This window comes from Solanum pennellii, chromosome 8 (assembly GCF_001406875.1).
Source record: "Solanum pennellii chromosome 8, SPENNV200".
NCBI classification, from domain to species: Eukaryota; Viridiplantae; Streptophyta; class Magnoliopsida; order Solanales; family Solanaceae; genus Solanum; species Solanum pennellii.
In genome coordinates this window covers 47,535,798-47,558,087 of record NC_028644.1, presented here as the reverse complement: position 1 = coordinate 47,558,087, position 22,290 = coordinate 47,535,798, and the positions used below count along the sequence as shown (strand labels likewise).

At 30.7% G+C, this 22,290-nt stretch overlaps 1 protein-coding gene across 1 annotated transcript; it reads left to right on the top strand.

Annotated features, from left to right (window-relative positions):
• The first annotated feature begins 16,724 nt into the window (after positions 1–16,724).
• On the top strand, positions 16,725–17,464 carry LOC107027660 (protein ANTAGONIST OF LIKE HETEROCHROMATIN PROTEIN 1-like). The gene is made up of 2 exons (XM_015228763.1): positions 16,725–16,938; positions 17,034–17,464. The coding sequence occupies exons 1-2, from the start codon at positions 16,725–16,727 to the stop codon at positions 17,462–17,464; spliced, it is 645 nt and encodes a 214-aa protein (XP_015084249.1).
• The last annotated feature ends 4,826 nt before the right edge of the window (positions 17,465–22,290 follow it).

The following is a 22,290-nucleotide window of genomic DNA, read 5'->3' as shown; positions in this document are numbered from 1 at the left end:
TAAATTTTATATATTGTGGGGGAGTTTGACTCCATTGAATCTTATCACGTATGTCTTCTTCTTCTTTCTCTTTTTCTTCGTCTTGTTCATGTGCGAGGACATATCAATTCTTAGTTGATGTCGCTATCATAGGATGGAAATGAAATAGTACTCACAATTCACTATGGATGTCAATTTTATTCAACAGGCTCAACTTCAGAATCGCCAAAATTAAGGGGAAACAGGTGACGATGCATTTATGGCAGTGTTTGGAAAGGAGCAGCCTGTCGACTTAGGTACTACGGTAGATCAGTGACAACAAGTTCTTTGAATAAAGATGAGGAAATTAACAATCTAAAACAAAACATGCCAATGCAATCACTTCTCTAAGGGAAGAATTGAGAGAAGAAATGCGACATTGATTCACTCAATTGTTGCAAAACAACCCTGGATTGAATTTTTAAGGCATACCAGGGTGTGTTGGATCCAACCTTGCTTCACCTATTGATGCAAGTAGAGCACAAGCTGTAAGAGGCAAAAATCTTCCACATTCTTTAGGATCAGCTCATGATTTGGTTCTTCAAAGGTATTTTGTATTTCACATTCTCTGTTAATAGTCTGAAGTTATTTTATCATATTGAATCTATGAAAGTTCAGTTTGTACTTTGTTTTTGTCACTTATTGTGTCCTTTTAGATTCGATACCTAATTTTGGATTGTAGTTGTGTATTTTACCCCTGTTGTTTACTACTTTGAACTGTAATGGTTGTTGCGAAAGATGATTTTAATTTTGAGATAGTTTTGTTGTAGTTTCGTGAGTGAGTTTGTTGTCACTTGTGCTAGTTAAGCTCTGTTGTGATGTGGTTTGAGTTTCATCTTGTTGATGTTGGTTATTGTTCTTGTGGTTTGAGTTTCATCTTGTTGATGTTGGTTATTGTTCTTACTGGTTCTTGTTGTCTTCTTTAAATTGCATCTCTCTCTTTTTGGCTTGGTTTACCCTTTGATTTATTGTTGGAGGGAGTCTGAGCAGCTGTCGGTGAATAAAATCATGTAAGCTAATAATTAAGAGTTTTGGTATGTCCATGCTATGTTCCAGCTAATTTACTATTAAAGCTTTCTGTTTTTTGGTTTAACGGTATTTGAAATGTAGGTTTTTCATATAGGGTAATGACATCAACCCTATAGTACTTCTCATCTGTTGATGTACTCTTGTTGTAACCTTTATAAAAAAAATAGTTACATTCTTTAAACTTTGAATCGTCAAAAAAAAAGAATTACATTCTGCAGTATTATAGTTTTATTAGCACTTTACTTCCATAAGATACACTATTATTAGTTGTAGTACAGATGTGGTACTTTGGGCACTTTTGGTTGCTTTGAATGAACACACATGCTGTCTCCTAGGCTTTTTGGTGTGTGATGAACTTGAGTGTAGTAATGTTGCAGGAGTTGTTCTTGACAACTTGGGTTGAGTTTCTCATGTCGATTTGAGTGTATTTTCTAATCTTGCAAAACTTGTTAAGCTTTCATGTCTAACAATTCAATTGTTGGGAAAATGCCTAACTTGTTAAACTTGTAAAGAATTTGTATTGCATTTGAAGGTTTCTGAAATTGTTGGGAAAATGCCTAACTTGTTAAACTTGTAAACTTTTATAGGCTTTTTGGTTTGTGCTGAAACTTGTTTGTGTACTGCATTTGCAGGTTTCTAAAATCATGTTTGCCTTGTTCCCCTCTGTTTTTGTTCTTCCTATCATCCTCCATCTCTTTACTCAATATCAAATTGTGAATGTCAGCTCCAAGTTCTTGCCCAATACAGCAGTAACTGGGAGAGCTAGTCTCTTGAGGTCTTTTTTATGTACAAAACTGTAAAATTTCATTCAACATGCAGATTTTTTAATTTACATGCTTAGCTAATTCAACAGGATTAACAATACAAACAACAGTTTGAACTTCTTCAATCTCTTCTTCTTTCTGTCTCGGGCAGCTGTAGTGCTGTTCTTTGTTAGCTTCTTTTCGTCCTATGCATTCTGTTCTGCATGAGATTTCTCGGCTATGCGAGTTTTTTTAGCTGCTGGCCTTTTCTCTGCAGGATTTTTTTTAGCTTTTGGTGCCATTGTAGGAAGACAAAGGGAGATTTTACAGATGCTCTAAATGAAATTTGGGATGATGTGTGTCTGTTGATCTCTTTGTGTTTACGATACATGCAGTAACCCATAATTCACGTGATTATAAATGTTCTATATGATTTGCGTATATATATATATTGATTTGGATTGGTTGGATTACAATGAATACTCTCCAATTATGCACTTTCACATTTATTTCACTAACCTATAATTTTATTTTCAATGTGCAGCAAATGCCGGTAATTGAATTTGAATTGTGGCAGAAGTAAATTCGATCTATTGTAGTGAACGGTGAAGAGTTTTTTGTACTATTGTCATATATGTTTGTATGCATTTGGTATTTTGGAATTTATTGATATTAGAGATCTTTAAGCAATTACTTTCTATGTTTTGGAGTTTTTTGACATGATTCTTGAAGTTCATTTGAAATATATAGCTTCGATTTAATTCTATGATCATATATTGAATATATTTAATTCAATAGTGTTACTCTAGATGAGATATAAAGTTACACTTTATAAGTGTTGCTCTAGATGAGTTATAAGTTACACTTTATAAATATTGCTCTAGATTACATATAAAATTACACTTTATAAGTGTTGGTCTAGATTAGATATAAAATTACACTTTATAAGTGTTGCTCTAGATGAGATATAAAGTTACTTTTTATAAGTGTTGCGCTAGATGAGATATAAAATTACACTTAATAAGTGTTGCTCTAAATAAGAAATAAAGTTACAATTTATAATTGTTGCTCTAGATGAGATATAAAATTACACTTTAAAGGTGTTGCTATATATGATATATAAAAGGCAACACTTTTGAAGCGTTGCACTAGATGACCTATAAAAGGAAACACTTTTGAAGTGTGACTAATAAAACCGCAAAGGCAACACTTTTAAGTGTGATATAATAAAATATAGGTGTTGCTAATGCATCACAACAAAGTGTGGCCTTATACTTCTTTGGCTACGCTTTATAAGTGTAGCCAAAAGTGGCGACATTCAATAAGTATTGCCTAATGTAAAAGGTTACGCTTCTTTTGGTCACCCCCTAAAAAGTGTTTCCTAAAGTCCAAAAGTGTGGCCAGTTTAGGCTACACTTTAGTGGGGTGGCCGTAGACCAAAAATGGTGTAGTCTTCAAATTCCTTCAAAATTCAAATAGTTAAAGATAAAAAAAAGACAAAAAACTGTTGTTCTTGATTTCACCTCCAAAGAGATCCCCCCCCCTCTCTTTGTAATTGTTTTTTTCTCATCATTTTAAAGCACATCCCTTTTAAAAAAATCTTCCAAAAATCAATCGTTTCATTTCACTCTTTTTTTGTTGTCATGGTGAAATTTCAATGGAAAAAATATTGCAGAGAAATTGAGTTCACCTAATCATCCAACATTACAATCCGATGAGATTGAGAGAAAAAATATCAAAATTTCATCGGTAAAATTTGAAGTTGAAGAACAGACGAAACGAGAAAAGGATTTCGATGTGTTTGACAGGTCACCTGATCGGATCAAATCTACTCAAACAATTATCAATAGTGTTGATTCAAATTCAATTTTCTATATTGTTACTTTTGATAGTAGTGGGTATTTGTATTTCTGACGGGGACAAGTGGTCTCAGAATGCACATAACACTTGTCACAACTATGTCTCAGAATAATGCAAATGACATGTTTACACAAATAATGAGGATATGACCATTTTCATAAGAAGGCAAAGATCACAACTATACAACCGTTATACAACATCAACAAATAAGTAATAAACCTTCAAAGTAGTCTCAAACATCAGGCACCAACAATTTATCACATTACCTTTTTATTACCCTTTTTCATCATTAAAATTACTCAACATGAACAAGTCAATAATCACAATTCTAATTACTCCCAAACATATACCACTAAAAGGTACAGGCATTTCATACCCTTAACAAGGGTTTAGAAATCTATTTTCCTCAAATAGTCGAACGATCACTCTGGACTTCAGCCTATATATATATGTTAGTTTCTTAATCTTATTGTGAATATGTACTTGAATAGATTAGATTTATAAATATATATATACATATATATCCCTCTCATTTTAAAACCCTCCTACCTGTAAAAACAAACCTCTATAATCACTCTCAAGGAAAAAAAATAGATACTCCAAAATCTCCACATTCCTACAAAATTCAAATCATTACAAATAAAAGAAAATACCAAAGATTAACTATTTTTCTTGATATCACCTCCAAAGAACCCCCCCCCCCTTTTTAAACTATTTTTTTTTCTCATCTTTTCAAAGCACACCCATTTTAAAAAAAAAATCTTCCAAAAATCAGATGTTTCATTTCTCTCCATTTTTTGTTGTCCTTGTGAAATTTCAATGGAAAAAAATATTGCATAGAAATTGAGATCACCTAATTATCCAACATAAAAATCCGATGAGATTGAGAGAAAAAATATCAATATTTCATTGGTAAAATTTGAAGTTGAAGAACAACCAAAGCGAGAAAAGGATTTCGATTTGTTTGAGTGGTCACCAGATCGGATCAAATCTGCTCAAACAATTATCAATAGTGTTGATTCAAATTAAATTTGTTATATTGTTTCTTCTGATAGTAGTGGGTATTTGTATTTCTAACGGGGACAAGTGGTCTCCTTTAAAAGGTGAGTCTAGTTCTTTAATTGGGCCCATTTTCTCAACTCATCTAGAGAATTTTGAAATGATAGTTGCGGAAGAAGGTAATCCTAGTGAGTATAAGCATTTTATAATAACAGTATGATTCCAAATTGTATAATCTTTTATGGTATAGAATTTTACTTTTTACCTCATTTTTATGAAAATAAATTATTACACCATGAGTTGTGTAGTGAAATGGAGTTGGCTAGCCACTTTAAAGAACTTACAAATTTTCAAATTATACTTTTAGCATCTTTTATGGGATATTAACTTGTAAACTACAAAGAAAAATAGCACACAATAACCATTTTTTTAAGCTTATTTCAAGTGATACAATTTATTGTGAAATAGAATGTGCTAACCACTTTTAAATTCTTTTAAGTCATACAATTAAAATTTTAGCTTATTTATATGAGATCTTAATCATATAGTAATATAGTTTGGGATAATCGTTTTAACCTCTTTCAAGTAAAACATTTTACGATTGAACCTATTTTTATGAAATACTAATGAAGAAAGTAGGTAGTAAAATAAATACGGTAGGGCTAATCACTCTTTTAGCACGTTAGCGGACAAAATGTCACTCTTACGATGAAAGTTTCAAGTTTAAAAATATCAACTTTTCAGCGTGGGGCTAACTAATATTAAGTTTACTTTTCCATGTCATACATTACTAAATAAGATATCTACTTTCATAAGGTTAGCTGTACAGACTACCTTGTAATATTAGATTGAGTATTTTGTTTTTAATTGTAGAAAATTCAAACATACATATGTATCAAAACTCTCCTACCTGTCAAAAGCCTCTATAATTACTCTCAAGCAATAAAATACATCCTCTCGAACTCTTCAAATTCCTTCAAAATTCAAATCGTTACACATAAAAAATGACACAAGAATAATTGTTGTTCTTGATTTCACTTCCAAAGAACCCCCCCCCCCCCTCTCTCTTTGTAATTATTTTTTTCTCATTATTTCAAAGCACATCCCTTTTTAAAAAATCTTCCAAAAATCAATCGTTTCATTTAACTCTTTTTTTTGTTGTCATGGTGAATTTCAATGGGACAAAATATTGCAGAGAAATTGAGTTCACCAAATCATCCAACAATACATCCGATGAGATTGAGAGAAAAAATATCAATATTTCATCGGTAAAATTTGAAGTTGAAGAGCAACCAAATCGAGAAAAAGGATTTCGATGTGTTTGAGAGGTCACCTGATCGGATCAAATCTTCTCAAACAATTATCAATAGTGTTGGTTTGAATTCAATTTGCTATGTTGTTTCTTCTAATAGTAGTTGATATTTGTATTTCTGACGGAGACAAGTGGTCTCCTTTTAAAGGTGAGTCTAGTTCTTTAATTGGGCACATTTGCTCAACTCATCTAGAGAATTTTGAAAAGATAGTTGCGGAAGAGGGTAATCGTTGTGAGTATAAGCCTTTTAAAATAACAGTATGATTCAAAATTGTATCTACTTTTATGCTATAGAATTTTACTGTTTTACCCTATTTTTATGACAATAAATTATTACACCATGAGTTGTGTAGCTAAATGGAGTTGTCTAGCCACTTTAAAGCACTTCCAATTTTTACAAATTATACTTTTAGCCTCTTTTATGGGATATTAACCAGTAAACTACATAGAAATATAGCACAAGATAGCCATATTTGAGCTTATTTCAAGTGATACAATTTACTATGAAATAAAATGGGCTAACCGCTTTTAAATTCGTTTAAGTGATATAATTACAATTTTAGCTTATTTATATGAAATCTTAATCATATAGTAATATAATTTGTGATAACCGATTTTAACATCTTACAAGTAATACGTTTTACGATTGAACCTATTTTTATGAAATATTAATGAATAAACTAGGTAGTAAAATAAATAAGGTAGGGCTAATCACTCTTTTTGCACGTTAATAGACAAAATGTCACTCTTGCGATGAAAGTTTCAAGTTTGAAAATATCCACTTTTCAATATGGGGCTAACTAATATTAAGTTTACTTTGCAATGTCATACATTATTAAATATGCTATCTACTTTCATAAGGTTAGCCGCACAGATTACCTTGTAATATTAGATTGAGTATTTTGTTTTTATTGCAGAAAATTCATACATACATACATATCAAAACTCTCCTACCTGTCAAAAGCTTCTATTATCACTCTCAATCAATAAAATACATCCTCTAGAACTCTCCAACTTCCTTAAAAATTCAAATCGTTACAGATAAAAAAGACACAAGAATAACTGTTGTTCTTCATTTCACCTCAAAAGAACCCCCCCCCCCATCTCTTTGTAATTGTTTTTTTTCATCATTTCAAGGAACATCCCTTTTCCAAAAATCAATCGTTTCATTTCACTTGTTTTTTTTTTGTTGTCATGGTGAAATTTAAATGTGAAAAAAACTTGCATTGAAATTGAGTTCACCTAATCAGCCAACATTAAAATCTGATGAGATTGAGAGAAAAAATATCAATATTTCATCGGCTAAATTTGACGTTGAAGAACAACCATAACGCGAAAAGGATTTGGATGTGTTTGAGATGTCACCTGATCGGATCAAATCTGCTCAAACAATTTTCAATAGTGTTGATTCAAATTCAATTTGCTATATTGTCTTTTCTGATAGTAGTGGGTATTTGTATTTCTGACGGGGACAAATGATCTCCTTTAAAAGGTGAGCCTAGTTCTTTAAGTAGGCCCATTTGCTCAACTCATCTAGAGAATTTTGAAAAGATAGTTGCGGAAGAAAACAATTCTCTTGAGTATAAGCCTTATAAAATTACTGTATGGTTCCAATTTGTATCCTCTTTTATGTTATAGTTTTTTACTGTTTTTACCTATTTTTATAACATTAAATTATTACAATTTTAGTTGTGTAGTGAGATGGAGTGGTCTAGACACTTTAAAGCTCATCCAAATTATACAAATTATACTTTTAGCCTCTTTAATGAGATATTGAGCAGTACACTACATAGAAAAATATCAGAAGATAACCACTTTTGAGCTTTTTTTCAATTCTACAATTTACTGTGAAATAGAACTAGCAACTTTTAAATTCTTTTAGGTGATATAATTTACGATTTTTTCTTATTTATATGAAATCTTAATCATGCATTAATATAGTTTGGATAACCGATTTTAACATATTTCAAGTAATACCTATTAAGATTGAACCTATTTTTATGAAATCCTAATCAATCAACTAGGTAGTAAAATAAATACGGTAGGGCTAATCACTCTTTTAAATAGTTAATGGATAAAATGTCACTTTTACTATGAAAGTTTCAAGTTTAAAATATAGACTTTTCAGCATGGGACTAACTAATATTAAGTATACTTTGCAATGTCATACATTACTAAATAACCTCTCTAATTTTATAACATTAGCCATACAGACTACCTTGTAAGATTAGATTGAGTATTTTGTTGTCGTTATATATATATATATATATATATATATATATATATATATATCTTTCTCCCATTTTAAAACCCTCCTACCTGTCAAAACGCCTCTCCTATCACTCTCAAGCAAAAAAATACATCCTCTCAAAATCTCCAGATTTCTTCAAAACTAAGAATGACAGATCAAAACAGACACAAGATTAAGTGTTTTTCTTGATTTCACCTCCAAAGAACCCCCCCCCCTCCCCTTTTTCTAACTATTTTTTTCTCATCATTTCAAAGCACATCCCTTTTCAAAAACATCATCCAGAAATCAGTACTTTAATTTATTTGTTTTGTTGTCATGGTGAAATTTCAATGGGGAAAAATATTGCAGAGAAATTGAGTTCACCTAATCATACAACATCAAAATCCAATGAGATTGAGAGAAAGTATCAGTTTTTCATCACTAAAACTTGAAGATGAAGAACAACCAAAAGAGAAAAGGATTTGGATTTGTTTGAGAGGTCACCTGATCGGATCTAATATGCGCAAACAATTATCACTAGTGTCGATTCAAATTCAATTTGCTGTATTGTTTCTTCTGATTGTAGTGGTATTCATATTTCTGACGGCGACAAATGGTCTCCTTTAAAAGGTGAGCCTAGTTCTTTAATTGGACCCATTTTCTCAACTTAACTGGAGAATTTTGAAATAATTGCAGAAGAAAGTAATCCTATATAGTATAAACCTTTTAAAAAAACGGTATGACTCCAAATTATATCTTCTATTATATTATATCATTTTACAGTTTTACCCTATTTTTATGACATTATACTATTACACCATGAGTTGTGTAGTGAAATGGAGTGGGCTAGCCACATTAAAACTCTTCCAACTTATACAAATTATACTTTTATCCTCCTATGAGATATTGAGCAGTAAACTACTTAGAAAAATGGCACAAGATAACAACTTTTACGCTTTTTTCAACCGATACAATTTACTGTGAAATAGAATGGGCTAACCACTTTTAAATTCTTTTAAGTGATTTAATTTATGGTTTTATCTTATTTTTGGATAACTCTTTTTAACCTCTTTCAAGTAATACTTTTTACGATGGAACATATTTTTATGAAATCATAATGGACCAACTAGGTAGTATAATAAATACGGTAGGGATAATCACTATTTTAACTTGTTAATGGATAAAATGTAACTCTTGTGATGAAAGTTTAAAGTTAAAAAATACCCAATTTTCAACATGGTGCTAACTAATATTGAGTATACTTTGCAATATAATACATTACTAAGTAACCTCTCTACTTTCATAAGATTAGCCGTACAGACTACCTTGTAAGATTAGATTGAGTATTTTGTTGTTGTTATTGTAGAAATTTAATATATATATATATATATATATATATATATATATATGTTCTCCCTCCCATTTCAAAACCCTCTTACCTGTCAAAAAGCCTCTTTAATCACTCTCAAACAAAAAGATACATCCTCTCAAAATCTCCAAATTCCTTAAAATTTCAAATCATTATAGATCAAAAAAGACACAAGATTAAGTGCTTTTCTTGATTTCACCTCCAAAGAACTACCCCTCCCCCCTACTTTTTTTTTCTTGTAATTGTTTTTTTTTTCTTATCATTTCAAAGGCGCACATCCCTTTTCACAAAAATCTTCCAAAAATTAGTCATTTTAATTCTCTATATTTTATTTGTCCTGGTGTTGCATAGAAACTAAGTTCACCTAATCATCTAACATTAAAATCCAATGAGATTATGAGAAAAAAATCAATTTGTCATCGGTAAAAGTTGAAGTTGAAGACCAACCGAAACGAGAAAAGGATTTGGATTTGTTTGAGAGGTCACCTGATCGGATAAAATCTACTCAAACAATTATCAATAGTGTTGATTCCAATTCAATATGCTATATCGTTTCTTCTAATAGTAGTGAGTATTTGTATTTCTGACGGGGACAAAAGGGTCTCCTTTAAAAGGTAAGCCTAGTTCTTTAATTAGGCCCATTTACTCAACTCATCTGGAGAAATTTGAAAACATAGTTGTGGAAGAAATTAATTGTATTGAGTATAATCCTTTTAAAACAACGGTACGATATCAACTTGTACATTCTTTTATGCTATAGAATTTTACAATCTTAACCTATTTTTATGACATTAAATTATTACCACATGAGTTGTGTCGTGAAATGGAGTGGTCTAGCCACTTTAAAACTCTTCCAAATTTTTCAAATTATACTTGTATTCTCTTTTATGAGATACTGAGTTGTAAACTGCATAGAAAAATAGCACAAGACAACAACTTTTACGCTTTATTTAAGCGATAAAATTTATCGTTAAATAGAATGGGCTAACCATTTTTAAATTCTTTTAAGTGATATAATTTAGGATTTTAGCTTATTTTTATGAAATCTTAATCATGCAATAATACAGTTTGGGATAACAGTTTTTAACCTTTTTCAAGTAATACCTTTTACGATTGAACCTATTTTTCTGAAATCTTAATCGATCAACTAGGGCTAATCACTATTTTAACTCTTTAATGGATAAAATGTCACTCTTACGAGGAAAGTATCAAGTTTTAAAATATCCACTTTTCAGCATGGGGCTAACTAATATTAAATATACTTTGCAATGTCATACATTGTTAAATAAACTCTCTACTTTCATAAGGTTAGCGTACAAACTACTTTGTAAGATTAGATTGAGTATTTTGTTGTTGTAATCTCCAAATTCCTTCAAAATTCAAATTGTTACAGATCAATAAAAGACCCAAGATTAAGTGTTTTTCTTGATTTCACCTCCAAAGAACCCCCTCCCTCCTTTTGTAACTGTTTTTTTCTCATCATTTCAAAGCACATATCTTTTCAAAAAAAATTTTGAAAAAACAATCGTTTCATTTCTCTCTATTTTTATTGTCCTGGTGAAATTCCAATGGGAAAAATATTGTAGCGACATTGAGATACCTAATCATCCAACATTAAAATACGATGAGACTGAGAGAAAAAATATCAATTTTTCATCGGTAAAAATTGAAGTTGAAGAACAACCAAAAAGAGAAAAGGATTTGGACTTGTTTTAGAGGTCATCTGATCGGATCTTATTTCCTCAAACAATTATCACTAGTGTTGATTCAAATTCAATTTGATATATTGTTTCTTCTGATAGTAGTGAGGATTCGTATTTCTGACAGGGACAAATGATCTCCTGTAAAAGGTGAGTCTAGATCTTTAAATCGGCCAATTTGCTCAACTCATTTGGAAAATTTAGAAAAGATAGTTGCGGAAGAAAGTTATCCGTTTGAGTCTAAGACTTTTAAAATAATAATATGATTCCAACTTGTATCTTCTTTTATGTTATTGAATTTTACAGTTTTACCCTTTTTTCTGACATTAAATTATTAAACCATGAGTTGTATAGTGAAATGGAATGGGCTAGCCACTTTAAACCTTATCCAAATAATACAAATTATACTTTTAGCCTCTTTTATGAGATATTGAGCAGTAAAGTACATAGAAAAATAGCACAAGATAATCACTTTTAAGTTTTTTTTCAAGTGGTACAATTTACTGTGAAATAGAACGAGCTGACCACTTCAAGTTCTTGAATTGATATAATTTACGACTTTAGCTTATTTTCATGAAATCTTAACCATGTAGTAATACAGTTTTGGATACCCCTTTTGAAACTCTTTCAAGTAATACTTTTTACGATATAACCTATTTTTATGAAATCCTAATCAATCAACTAGGTAGTAAAATAAATACGCTATGACTAATCACTCTTTTAGCTTGTTAATGCAAAAAAAATGTCACTCTTACTATGAAAATTTCTAGTTTAAAAATATCAACTCTTCATCATGGGGCTAACTAATATTAGGTATACTTTACAATGTTATACATTATTACAACTCTACTTTCATAAGTTTAGCCATACAAACTACTTTGTAAGAAAAGATTAAGTATTTCGTTGATGTTATTGTATAAAATTCATATATATATATATAATTACAAAATAAGAATAAAGACTTAAAACAATAAAATATTTGTAGCAAATTAAGTTAAGAAGTTTAATAGAGAAAAAAATAAAAAGAAACATATTTAATAAAATATATACAATGTTGACATTATTCTTATGAGACTGATGTGTATATAGCTAGAAAAATAAATACAAAATTTGTACAGAACTCTCTGAGTTCTTGTCGACTCCTTCAATATTCTATCAAAATTCAAGAGTCTTCTTCATCTACTTTAACTATAAAATAAAAAGAATAGTTTCATAGTCTTGGTAAGGGATTCATGAGATAAGGAAATTGAATTCATATAGATAGAATCGAAGGAATATGAAAAGATATCTATTAGGTTTAGTTTAAATACATGAAGATTATGAATATGAAAATATGATAGTGATGGATATCATGAGTATAAAAGTTGAATAATAATCAAAAATAATAATAAATAAATGAAGAATAAGAAAAAGAAAATTAAAGTTAGCAAACCATGTAGAAAGAACAACTAAAATTCTTATCACGTAACTAAGCATCAATTAATGAATCTAAATTTGTGAAGCTAGAGTCAATCTTTAATAATAATCAAGAGGACATTATCAATGTGTGTTCTCCATTTTGCAGATTTGCACAATTTAAATTATCAAATTTGTTATTTATCATAAAAATAATACTTTATCAATATAAATTATATTATTTATAAGAGGGGTTAAAGGAAAAAGTTATGAGAAGAGGAGAAGTATAGCAATTTAAGTAGAGACTTTTTTTTTTAAAAAAAAATTATGATTGTTATATACATATAGATTATAGATAATAAATATTAATAAATTAGATATTTAATTAGGAATTATTGTTAGGAAGTCTAAAAATTATTAACATTTTAATTAAACTTATACAATCAAATATTTACATATTTTACAACAATTTAATTTATAGAAAGGATAAAACCGTAATTCATCCTTTCTATAAATTAAATTGTTGTAAAATATTTATATATTTGATTGTATATATTTAATAAAAATGTTAATGATTTTTAGTGTTCTACATATTAACTCGTCATTTTAGGGCATTGGCATGCATAACTTAGGCAACACGTGCTTTTTAAATGCGGTTGTGCAATCTTTTATGCACACTGCTGTGTTGCTCCAACTCCTCAAATCGATCGATAAGGTATCTCAATTTCAAAGTAAGTTAAACTTAAGATTTTTTCTTTTATTTTTTATCCATTTTTATTTTCTCTTACCTTAGATTATCATCGTTTCATGTTGCACCTTATGATTACAGATATTGTGTGTTGTGCATAATCCGAGAACTTATTGACTTTTCGACATTTTATGGGAGGTTTTTTGTCTCGATGATGGAACTTGTCATCCAGTTGAGAAGTATATCCAAACCTAATTATTTATTTATTTCCTTCTAAAGTTTACTTTAATTTATTTTTTAGAGAACATTTAACTATCACTATGTACCTTATATATCTTTGTGTTTCTTGGCATTGTGAAAATATAAGATTTTTCGTCATACTTCAATGTGAACAAACAAGAAGATGCACATGAATTCTTATAGTGCTTTCTCAATAAATTTGAAATTTGTTGTAACTATTTAGGGAGAAAACACAACATTGTGAAGGAGGCCTTTGGTGTCCGCCTTGTGAGAAAGGTAAGCATTTGGATATTTGTTCTCTCTATTTTATCTTAGCGTCGTTTCTCATGTTTTTTATTTTTTTGAAATATTTTGTAAGGCTTTTACTTGAGCCAATGATCTATCAGTAACATCCTCTCTACCTTCTAATATATAGGTAAAGTTTGTGTATAGTCAATCCTCTCTAGACCCCACTTGTAAATATTTTACTTAAATTGTTAATCTACTTTTTTCAATTTCATCTCTGTTGTAGCAATTGTGGTTATTCATCTATCACACGTGATCTTCTAATTGACTTAATCTTTGAGATTGAGGACGTTCATAGTTTACCAGCCGCAATGGAGTCTTTCACTAAAATAAAGAAAATTGAGTTCTCCTATGAAAGGTGCAAGACACAAGGCCATTGGAGAAGCAGCTCCTAGTTGATCATTCCCCTACTGTTGTTGTCCTACATTTGAAGCGATTAAAAAATAAGTTGTTCAAAAGGTGGAAAAGCATGTTTCATTTCCTCTAGAATCGGACATGCTTCTTTATACCAATGACATCAATAATGTGAGTATCTTAATTATATTTTGACAAACATTCTATCTTTTGTTAGCAGTAACGTGATGTTGCTTCAAATTTTCCTTTTCTAAATAGGAAAAAATTAAATGCGATTTCTACGCAGTTATAGTGCATTCTTTCTCTTCAATATCTTCAGGATACTATTACAACTTTATTCGTTGTACTTCAAATGAATGGTAAAAATTTGATGATGAGAAGGTACTGAAAATAGTAGAATTTCCTTATTTTGTTAGAAAGTTTGTGTGTTCATGATAACTAACTTGATATATTTTTTGATTGTCATAGGTTGATTATGTTCAAGAAGATCTTATTTTTGCAGAGCAGGCATATATTTTTTTTTAAAAGCAAAGAGGGGTACTCTGTGATTTTCTGACTATATTCAAAACCACATGCCCTTCGAATGTCTAGTAACCCGACAACTTCAAACAATGTTTCAGAAGAGCCAACTCTAATGCATGTATTGAACCATGTTGAGGATAATGATTCCATGGTAAACTCATCTCCTGCATTGACTTATTCAAGAATCCAAGTTATTACCTGCTAAATATTGGCCATACGAATATTCTACTATTTGAAAATTCGTAAGTTTTGTACATTGTTATTGTCGTTGAGTTCACTATTTACATATAACAATCTACCTAAAATAACCCCTATCTCTACTAGGTAGAGGTAAGATATGTATACACTCTACAATGAGTTTTTTATTGTTGTTTTTAACTTGCACAAATTCAACCTTCTTTGTTTTTCGTAGTAAGATATATATTGAAACAAAATTATCATAAATCGGATCATCTTCCACTCAGAAGACATATCTTCTTTCAACTACAATCAAATTGTGTTCACATACCAACTAATTGTGTTTTTATAGCATTAGCAGATTAGGTTTATTGTGAAGATCAATTGCAATACGTTGAAACAAAGCATGGGGAAGAATTTGTGGATGTATTGAACTGCGGCTCACATGGAACGTATGTGAATGAAAAGAAGAGGAAGCTGGAAAATTGAAGATTTTTTGTGTTGGCAGGTTTCTTCCTCTGATGGCGCGAGTAGGAGCAGAAACAAAATAATTTGATCTCCTAAAATAGTCTATTTGATAAAATTCTTAGGTGTCGTTTGGTAGAATGTGTTAGGAAAAATAATACATGCATTAGATATGTATATTAGTAATACCTTGTTTGTTACATTTTTTTTGTTATATATAACTAATACAAGCATTAGTTATACACAATATTGTGTATTAAGTTGTGTATTACTAATACCAAGAAATTCTAGGTATTAGTAATACATAACATTTTAACACTTGTATTAGATTATGTAATTACAAAAGTACCCTCAAAACCCTTTAAAAGAACATTTTCCATATTACTTGTTTCATCTTCTCTTTCATCTTCTCTGTACTTTGTCAAAGAAAATTCAAGAGAAGATTTTTCTTGCTTTTTCTCAATCAAACATTGTTTCCTATTCTTCATAAGGTTAGTAGTCTTGTCTTTCATTAAAATATGTATTTTTCAACATCTCTTTCACAATTTAAGATGAAATTTAGGTTTAGCTCGTTTTTTAATATGCTTTGAGCTCATCTATTTCACTCTTTATATGGTTGAAAATTAGGAATTTATATACATAGATACTTGTTTAAAAGCTTTGTATGTATTCATTCATATTTTTATGGCAAATATAGGTGTTATTATGGATCTTCAACCATTATCAGGTATTGAATATATTATTCTTGTGGAGATAGTGTTTCAGCAAGTTCTTGTTCTCATTTTTTGTCTTTTCATGGCTAGTCATGGTCATTCTCTAAGAAGACGATGTCGAAACAGACGTGAGGTTAGATATCATATGAGTGTTCGAGTTCCGAAAATCATTTCGCACTTACACTATATCATAAATGATAATGGTAGTGTATGTATCGATAAGTTAAGAATGGATAGAAATGCCTTTCACACTTTAGTTCTCTTAACTAAATATATTGGAGGTCTGACTGATAGTAAAAGTATGTCATGTTGCGAAAAATTAGCAATGTTTTTAAATATCTTGGCTCATCATGAGAAAAATAGATCCATCAAGGTTGATTATATTAGATCGGGATGGAGCGTAAGTCATGCTTTCAATGAATGCTTGAGTGCTATTCTCAAACTAACTCCATTGCTACTTGTTAATCCTAAACCGGTACTTGAGGATGAGATTGAAGATCGATGGAAATGGTTTGAGGTAGGTGAAATTATCGCTTAGCATCTTTTAACTCATATACAAAATATGCAGTTTTTATAATAGTTTTAGAAAAATATTATATATTTTGAGATAACACTAAAATTTATCATGAAGGGTTGTTTAGGTGCGCTAGATGGTACTTACATTCCCATTAGAGTTCCAATCCAACACAAACCAAGATATAGAACAAGAAAAGGAGAGATAGCAACTAATGTTTTGGGAGTTTGTGATAGAAATCTCAATTTTACTTATGTGTTACCTGGATGGGAAGGTTCAGCTGCCGATGGTCGTGTATTACGAGATGCTATAGTACGAAGGAATGGTTTTAAAATTCATGAGGGTAGGACTTTTATATGCTTTCATGTTACATCATAGAAAGAATGACACTAGTAACTAAATTATATGTTTATATTATAGGTAACTATTATTTGTGTGACGGAGGATATACGAATGGAAAAGGATTTCTTTCACCTTATCGAGGTTATAGATATTGGTTAAAGGATTGGCGCGGCGATAATCCATCGCCTCGTTGTAAAAAAGAGCTTTTCAACATGAGGCATGCTAGAGCTCGTAATGTATTTGAAAGGGCATTTGGTTTGTTGAAAGGACGTTGGGGAATTCTTAGAAGTCCTTCATGGTACTCTGTTAAGGTTCATAACAGGATCATTAGTGCTTGTTGTTTGATTCATAATTTCATTCGTAGAGAGATGGAAGTGGATCCCTTAGACATTGATGTAGAAGAACAAATGGAGTATCAACACGAGAATATTGATGTTGTTGAATCGTCGGAGGAGTGGACCACTTGGAGGGATGAGTTGGCCCAATCAATGTGGAATGCAAGATTTTAAAATTGACATATTGCTACATTTTGAAATATGTTGCTACTTGTTAGCTATAGAACCTTTTTGGACTTTATTTGCTCTTTAGAACTGGCCAAATATAAATTGTTGAACTGCCAGAAAGTTCTGTTTTTTGTGACCTTAATTGCACGCCCTTATGTACTCTTGACGTCTCTTTTGTTGTATATATGCTTTAGTTTATAGTAAATCTTATAATATTTGGTTCTTCCTGATTTTTTTAATAATTTACCGCATAAGTTCTTGCAGGCGTAATGAATAGTCAAATATCATCAAATAAGAGATCAAAAAAATCAAGCAACACAACACCTTCAACACGAAGGACATGGATTCCAGAAGAAGAACAAACTCTTTTAGAAGGACTTAAAGAGTTGTGTGCTAATGGTTGGAGAGGTGATAATGGTACCTTTCGACCAGGACACTTGATTGAGTTAGAACGTTATATACACAAACATCATCCTAGAAGTGGATTGAAAGGTGAACCACACATCAAAAATAAAATCAGATACTAGAAAAGATGCTATGGAAGTATAACTTTATTGAAGACTCGAAGAAGATTGGGATTTCAATATAGTGATGGAACTATAATAGTTGACGATCCAAAACATTGGATTGACTTTATAAAGGTTATTTCTATTTTTTCATATGGTACTTTCCTTATTAGTTACTTTTATATACAGTAGCCATTAGCCTCTCTTTAGATCCTTTTACAATTAATTAATATCATATTGTTCTGTTTTTTTAAATATTCTAGATTGATCCACAAGTCAGGAAAATGAATGCTAAGAAATGGCCAATGTTTGAGGATTAGGAAGAAATCTTTGGTAAGGATAGAGCAACAGGAGAGTTCGCTGAAGGGCCCCTAGATGCTACTGAAGAAATTCAAAAGAGTCAAGCTCCACAACATTCTAATGACATGAGTTTGGGATTTCCTATCGATGTTGATCTTGATGATGATGAAGAAGAAGAACAAAATGTTTACCATAGCTCTAAAGTTGGTACTGAAGAAGATGAAAATGCCACTGGACAAGGTGGATTTGCTACAGCTGAAGATTTCACCGAACCTAGTTCATTTACTAAAGCTGAAAATGTCACTGGACCTAGAGTATTTAATGAAGGAGAAAATGTTGTTGGTTCTGAAAATGAACATGTTGGATCCCGAAAAAGTCATAAACAAGGTGAGTATTCAAAAAGATCATCTTCTAATGTTAACGAGAAAGAGAAACAGGAAAAGGAAAAAAATAGTAGAGGATGATAGTGAGACATTTCTTAAGGGTATGATGGAAGTTATGAAAAACTTTACTGAAAGTCAAGATAAAAGAATTGGTTCTTTGATTGAAAAGATGGGGGATCGTGATCGATCTGATGTTCGTGGTCAAGTTTATTCTATTCTTGAATCCCCTGTATTTGAGTTGTGCACCACAGAGCAACGTATAAAAGCTGCAATGATTCTCTGTAATGACGACAAAAAGATGGAATTATTTTTACGTATGGGTGAACATGATCGTCAGACAATGATGTGGATGGTTGTCCATGATAAACTTTGAAGTACTGTGAACTTGTGATATAAGTGGCTACACTAGTTTAGTAATTTTTACTTGAAATCACTTCAAAGTGTGACAACAGTCGCTTTTTTGGGCATCTCTAATTATTAATGTGCGCATGAGCATGTTAAATCTTTTTGGGTAACTAAAGTTTTATCAAAATATCTCAACTCTTGTGTCAATGCTAAGCACAAATGTAATTATATAGTTGTTATTACAACTCTTCAAATTCTAGTGTAGCCATTTACTTTTGAGATTCTGAAATGCAATTATATAGCTGCTATGACAGTTTTCTAATCTGTCTTGTATTTCTGTTTCTAGTCTATGTTTTTCATTGTTAATTTCTTTATGAGTTGATGAATGTGTGTGATAGAAGAGCTGAAGAAGTTCGCTGCTATTTGTTTGAACAGTGTGGCAGATGATTTAGGCGGAATATGGAAACTGTAAATTTCATCTCATTTTGGAAGGTTTGATACTGCATCTGACCATGGAAGCAATATCATATTTGCTATTTGGACACCTTATTTTTAATGATAAGTCCCATTGTGACAGAGAACATGGTTTCATACTTTATGTTCCTCTAGCTTTGTTTTCGGTCACACAGAACTAGATATAAGATGTTAGAACCCCATGAAATACAAAGAACAAAATTCCAATCGAATGCTCTGCAACTACTTTGAAATTCAGAATTTGGAAATAACCTGTTTACGGAGTGCGTGACGGACCGTCGTATCCGTGACGGACCGTCCTGCTGGTTCGTCATGAAGTTCAGAGAAGTAGTCCCAGTACACAAATTTCAAGAGTTTAAGTGTTTTGGAACGGAGACCCTCGACGGACCGTTGTGCCTATGACGATCCGTCATATCTGTCGTCGAGGATAATGAAGAGAGCAGCAGAAGAAATTGAACAAGTATGGGACGACGGAGTCCATCACGGTCCGTCGTGACCACGACGATCCGTCGCGATGTCCGTCGACCCAGCCGCGTTTTGACAGATTTCCAATAAATAGAGTCCTTATGTAATTAGGTTTTTATTTTTTTTATAAATAGTTCGAAAAATCTCCTTTGTAAAGTTTAAGTGCAATGGTAATCGTAATCAAAATGGAATTGTCACAAAAAGTTACCAGAAGACCATGCAGCCTTTCTCTTTTTCGTTTTTCCTTTTTAAGAAAAAGACAATGGATCGTATACAAGAGTTTGATATATCAATAAATAAAAAAATATAAATAAGAGGACATTACTTCCTCTATTTGAGTTGTCTAGTATGAATAAGTTGATCTTTTGGACGTATGGTGGCAAAATTGTGAAGATGTTTGACATCTTCTTCTTCTTGTTCTTTTTAAATCTTATTTTAATGTAGTAACAATTTTTTAATTTTATATTAGAAAAATAAGAAGAATAGGAATAAATAATGTTTTAGCAAAGAAATCTTTTTTGATGTTTTAGCAAAGAACCTTGTTGCAAAGGAAGTGTAAAAATAAATAAAGTGTAAAGGGTATTTTTGTAAACATACACTTTTTAAATAGAAATTATGCAAGATTTGTTTTTTCTAATACATCAAACCAAACAGTGTATAAAAAATAATGATTGCATAACTAATGCAAGTATTAATAATGCAAGCACTACTAATACACCCTATTTTGCATTATTCTTAAACACTCTACCAAACGACCCCTTAATGTTTTGATATATGAATTCAAAATTTCGAGTTTATTAATTCAACGAAAGAAATAGTATCTTATTACATTTTTGATGAATTATTTAAGCAACCAAAATATGTTTTTTACATCTTTCTCTTGGCCATATAAAATAAAATAGAAGTTACTATCTCGCTATATAGATTTTTGGCTAGAAACTTTGTTCTATCGAACATTTAATCTAGGGAGGGCAGCGATGCAATTAATAATAAGTATGACTTAGTCCTCCAAATTTCAATTATTGGGGGGCCTCAAATTTTTACAAAGAACAAAATTATGGTCAAAATATAATTAATAGCTAAAAAAGTGTTGAACATAGTAAATTGCAAATTATTTTCTGCTAGCTCATTTAAAGTTTCAAACACTACAACAATCATAATAAATTAATGATCAAGATATCAATAGCTTAGAATATGAATTTATGCTTCTAACTCTTGTATTTATTAAAAAATTTCAACTTATTACTTATAGAGAACTATGCTATAACAATTCATATAATGATATATTAGTGAAAGGATATTTTCACCTTGAATTAAGAAAATTTTACCTAACATGAATAATTGAAAAGGAACATCAAAGAAGTCATTTATATATAAAAAATTAAGTTCTTATTTGCTTCTAAAATATTTAACAAAAAGTTATGTTTTAATAAATACATATAAAAGGTTTTTAGTTTTAATTTAGGCTACAACTTATGTTGAGTTGTCCCTGACTGTAATTAGAATGCTACTCAACTTCAGCCTAGTCTTAAACATAAAATATTCATTTTGAAATGGATAAAAAAGGAAAATTTATAAAAAAAAGTTAAAATGTATGGTTAAATAATTTACTAACAACTGAATTTCTGTCGTAGAGGTTTGTTTTCATGTTTATCATACCTAAATAGGTTAGTGTTTAAGCATGCATAAAACAGATTAACTTAAAAGATTATATTTTCCCATTAATTACATACAGGTTGGTTAGAAAAAAAATGCGCTATCATGCTATTGAGAAATAAAAACCTATAAATTAAGCAACTTATTTAATGGTACAAGAATAATCTACAAACAAACGTGGACCCACAATTGCATGTTCGGTAAACATGCACCCGTTAACTTTGAAAAAGTCATATATATATATATATATATATATATATATATAGAGAGAGAGAGAGAGAGAGAGAGAGAGAGAGAGAGATCTTGAGAAACTAAAAGTATTAGTATACAATCAGCAGTTTACCCAAGAGAAGTCTATGAGTGCCCTTGTGATGTTGGTACAAGCTAGAGAAACCACCCTTGTGACCAGAGTTCAAATTAAGCTAAATCCCCTTTTTCAGTGTTCTTATTTTGAGTTTAGCTAGTTAATAATAATATTTTCAGTATAATTTCATCTGTGGGGTTTGAGAATATCGTGACACATGTAAAGTTGTATTTCTATGTTTGTGAGGTAGAAAGATTATTTCTAATAGACCCTCAACTCATAAGAACAATTAAGGAAACACAATTCCAAGAATAATCTAACATCAAAATAAAAATATAAAATAATAAGAAAAAAATGATCGTAAAAAGGGAATATAGACACAACCAATGAAGGAAAAAT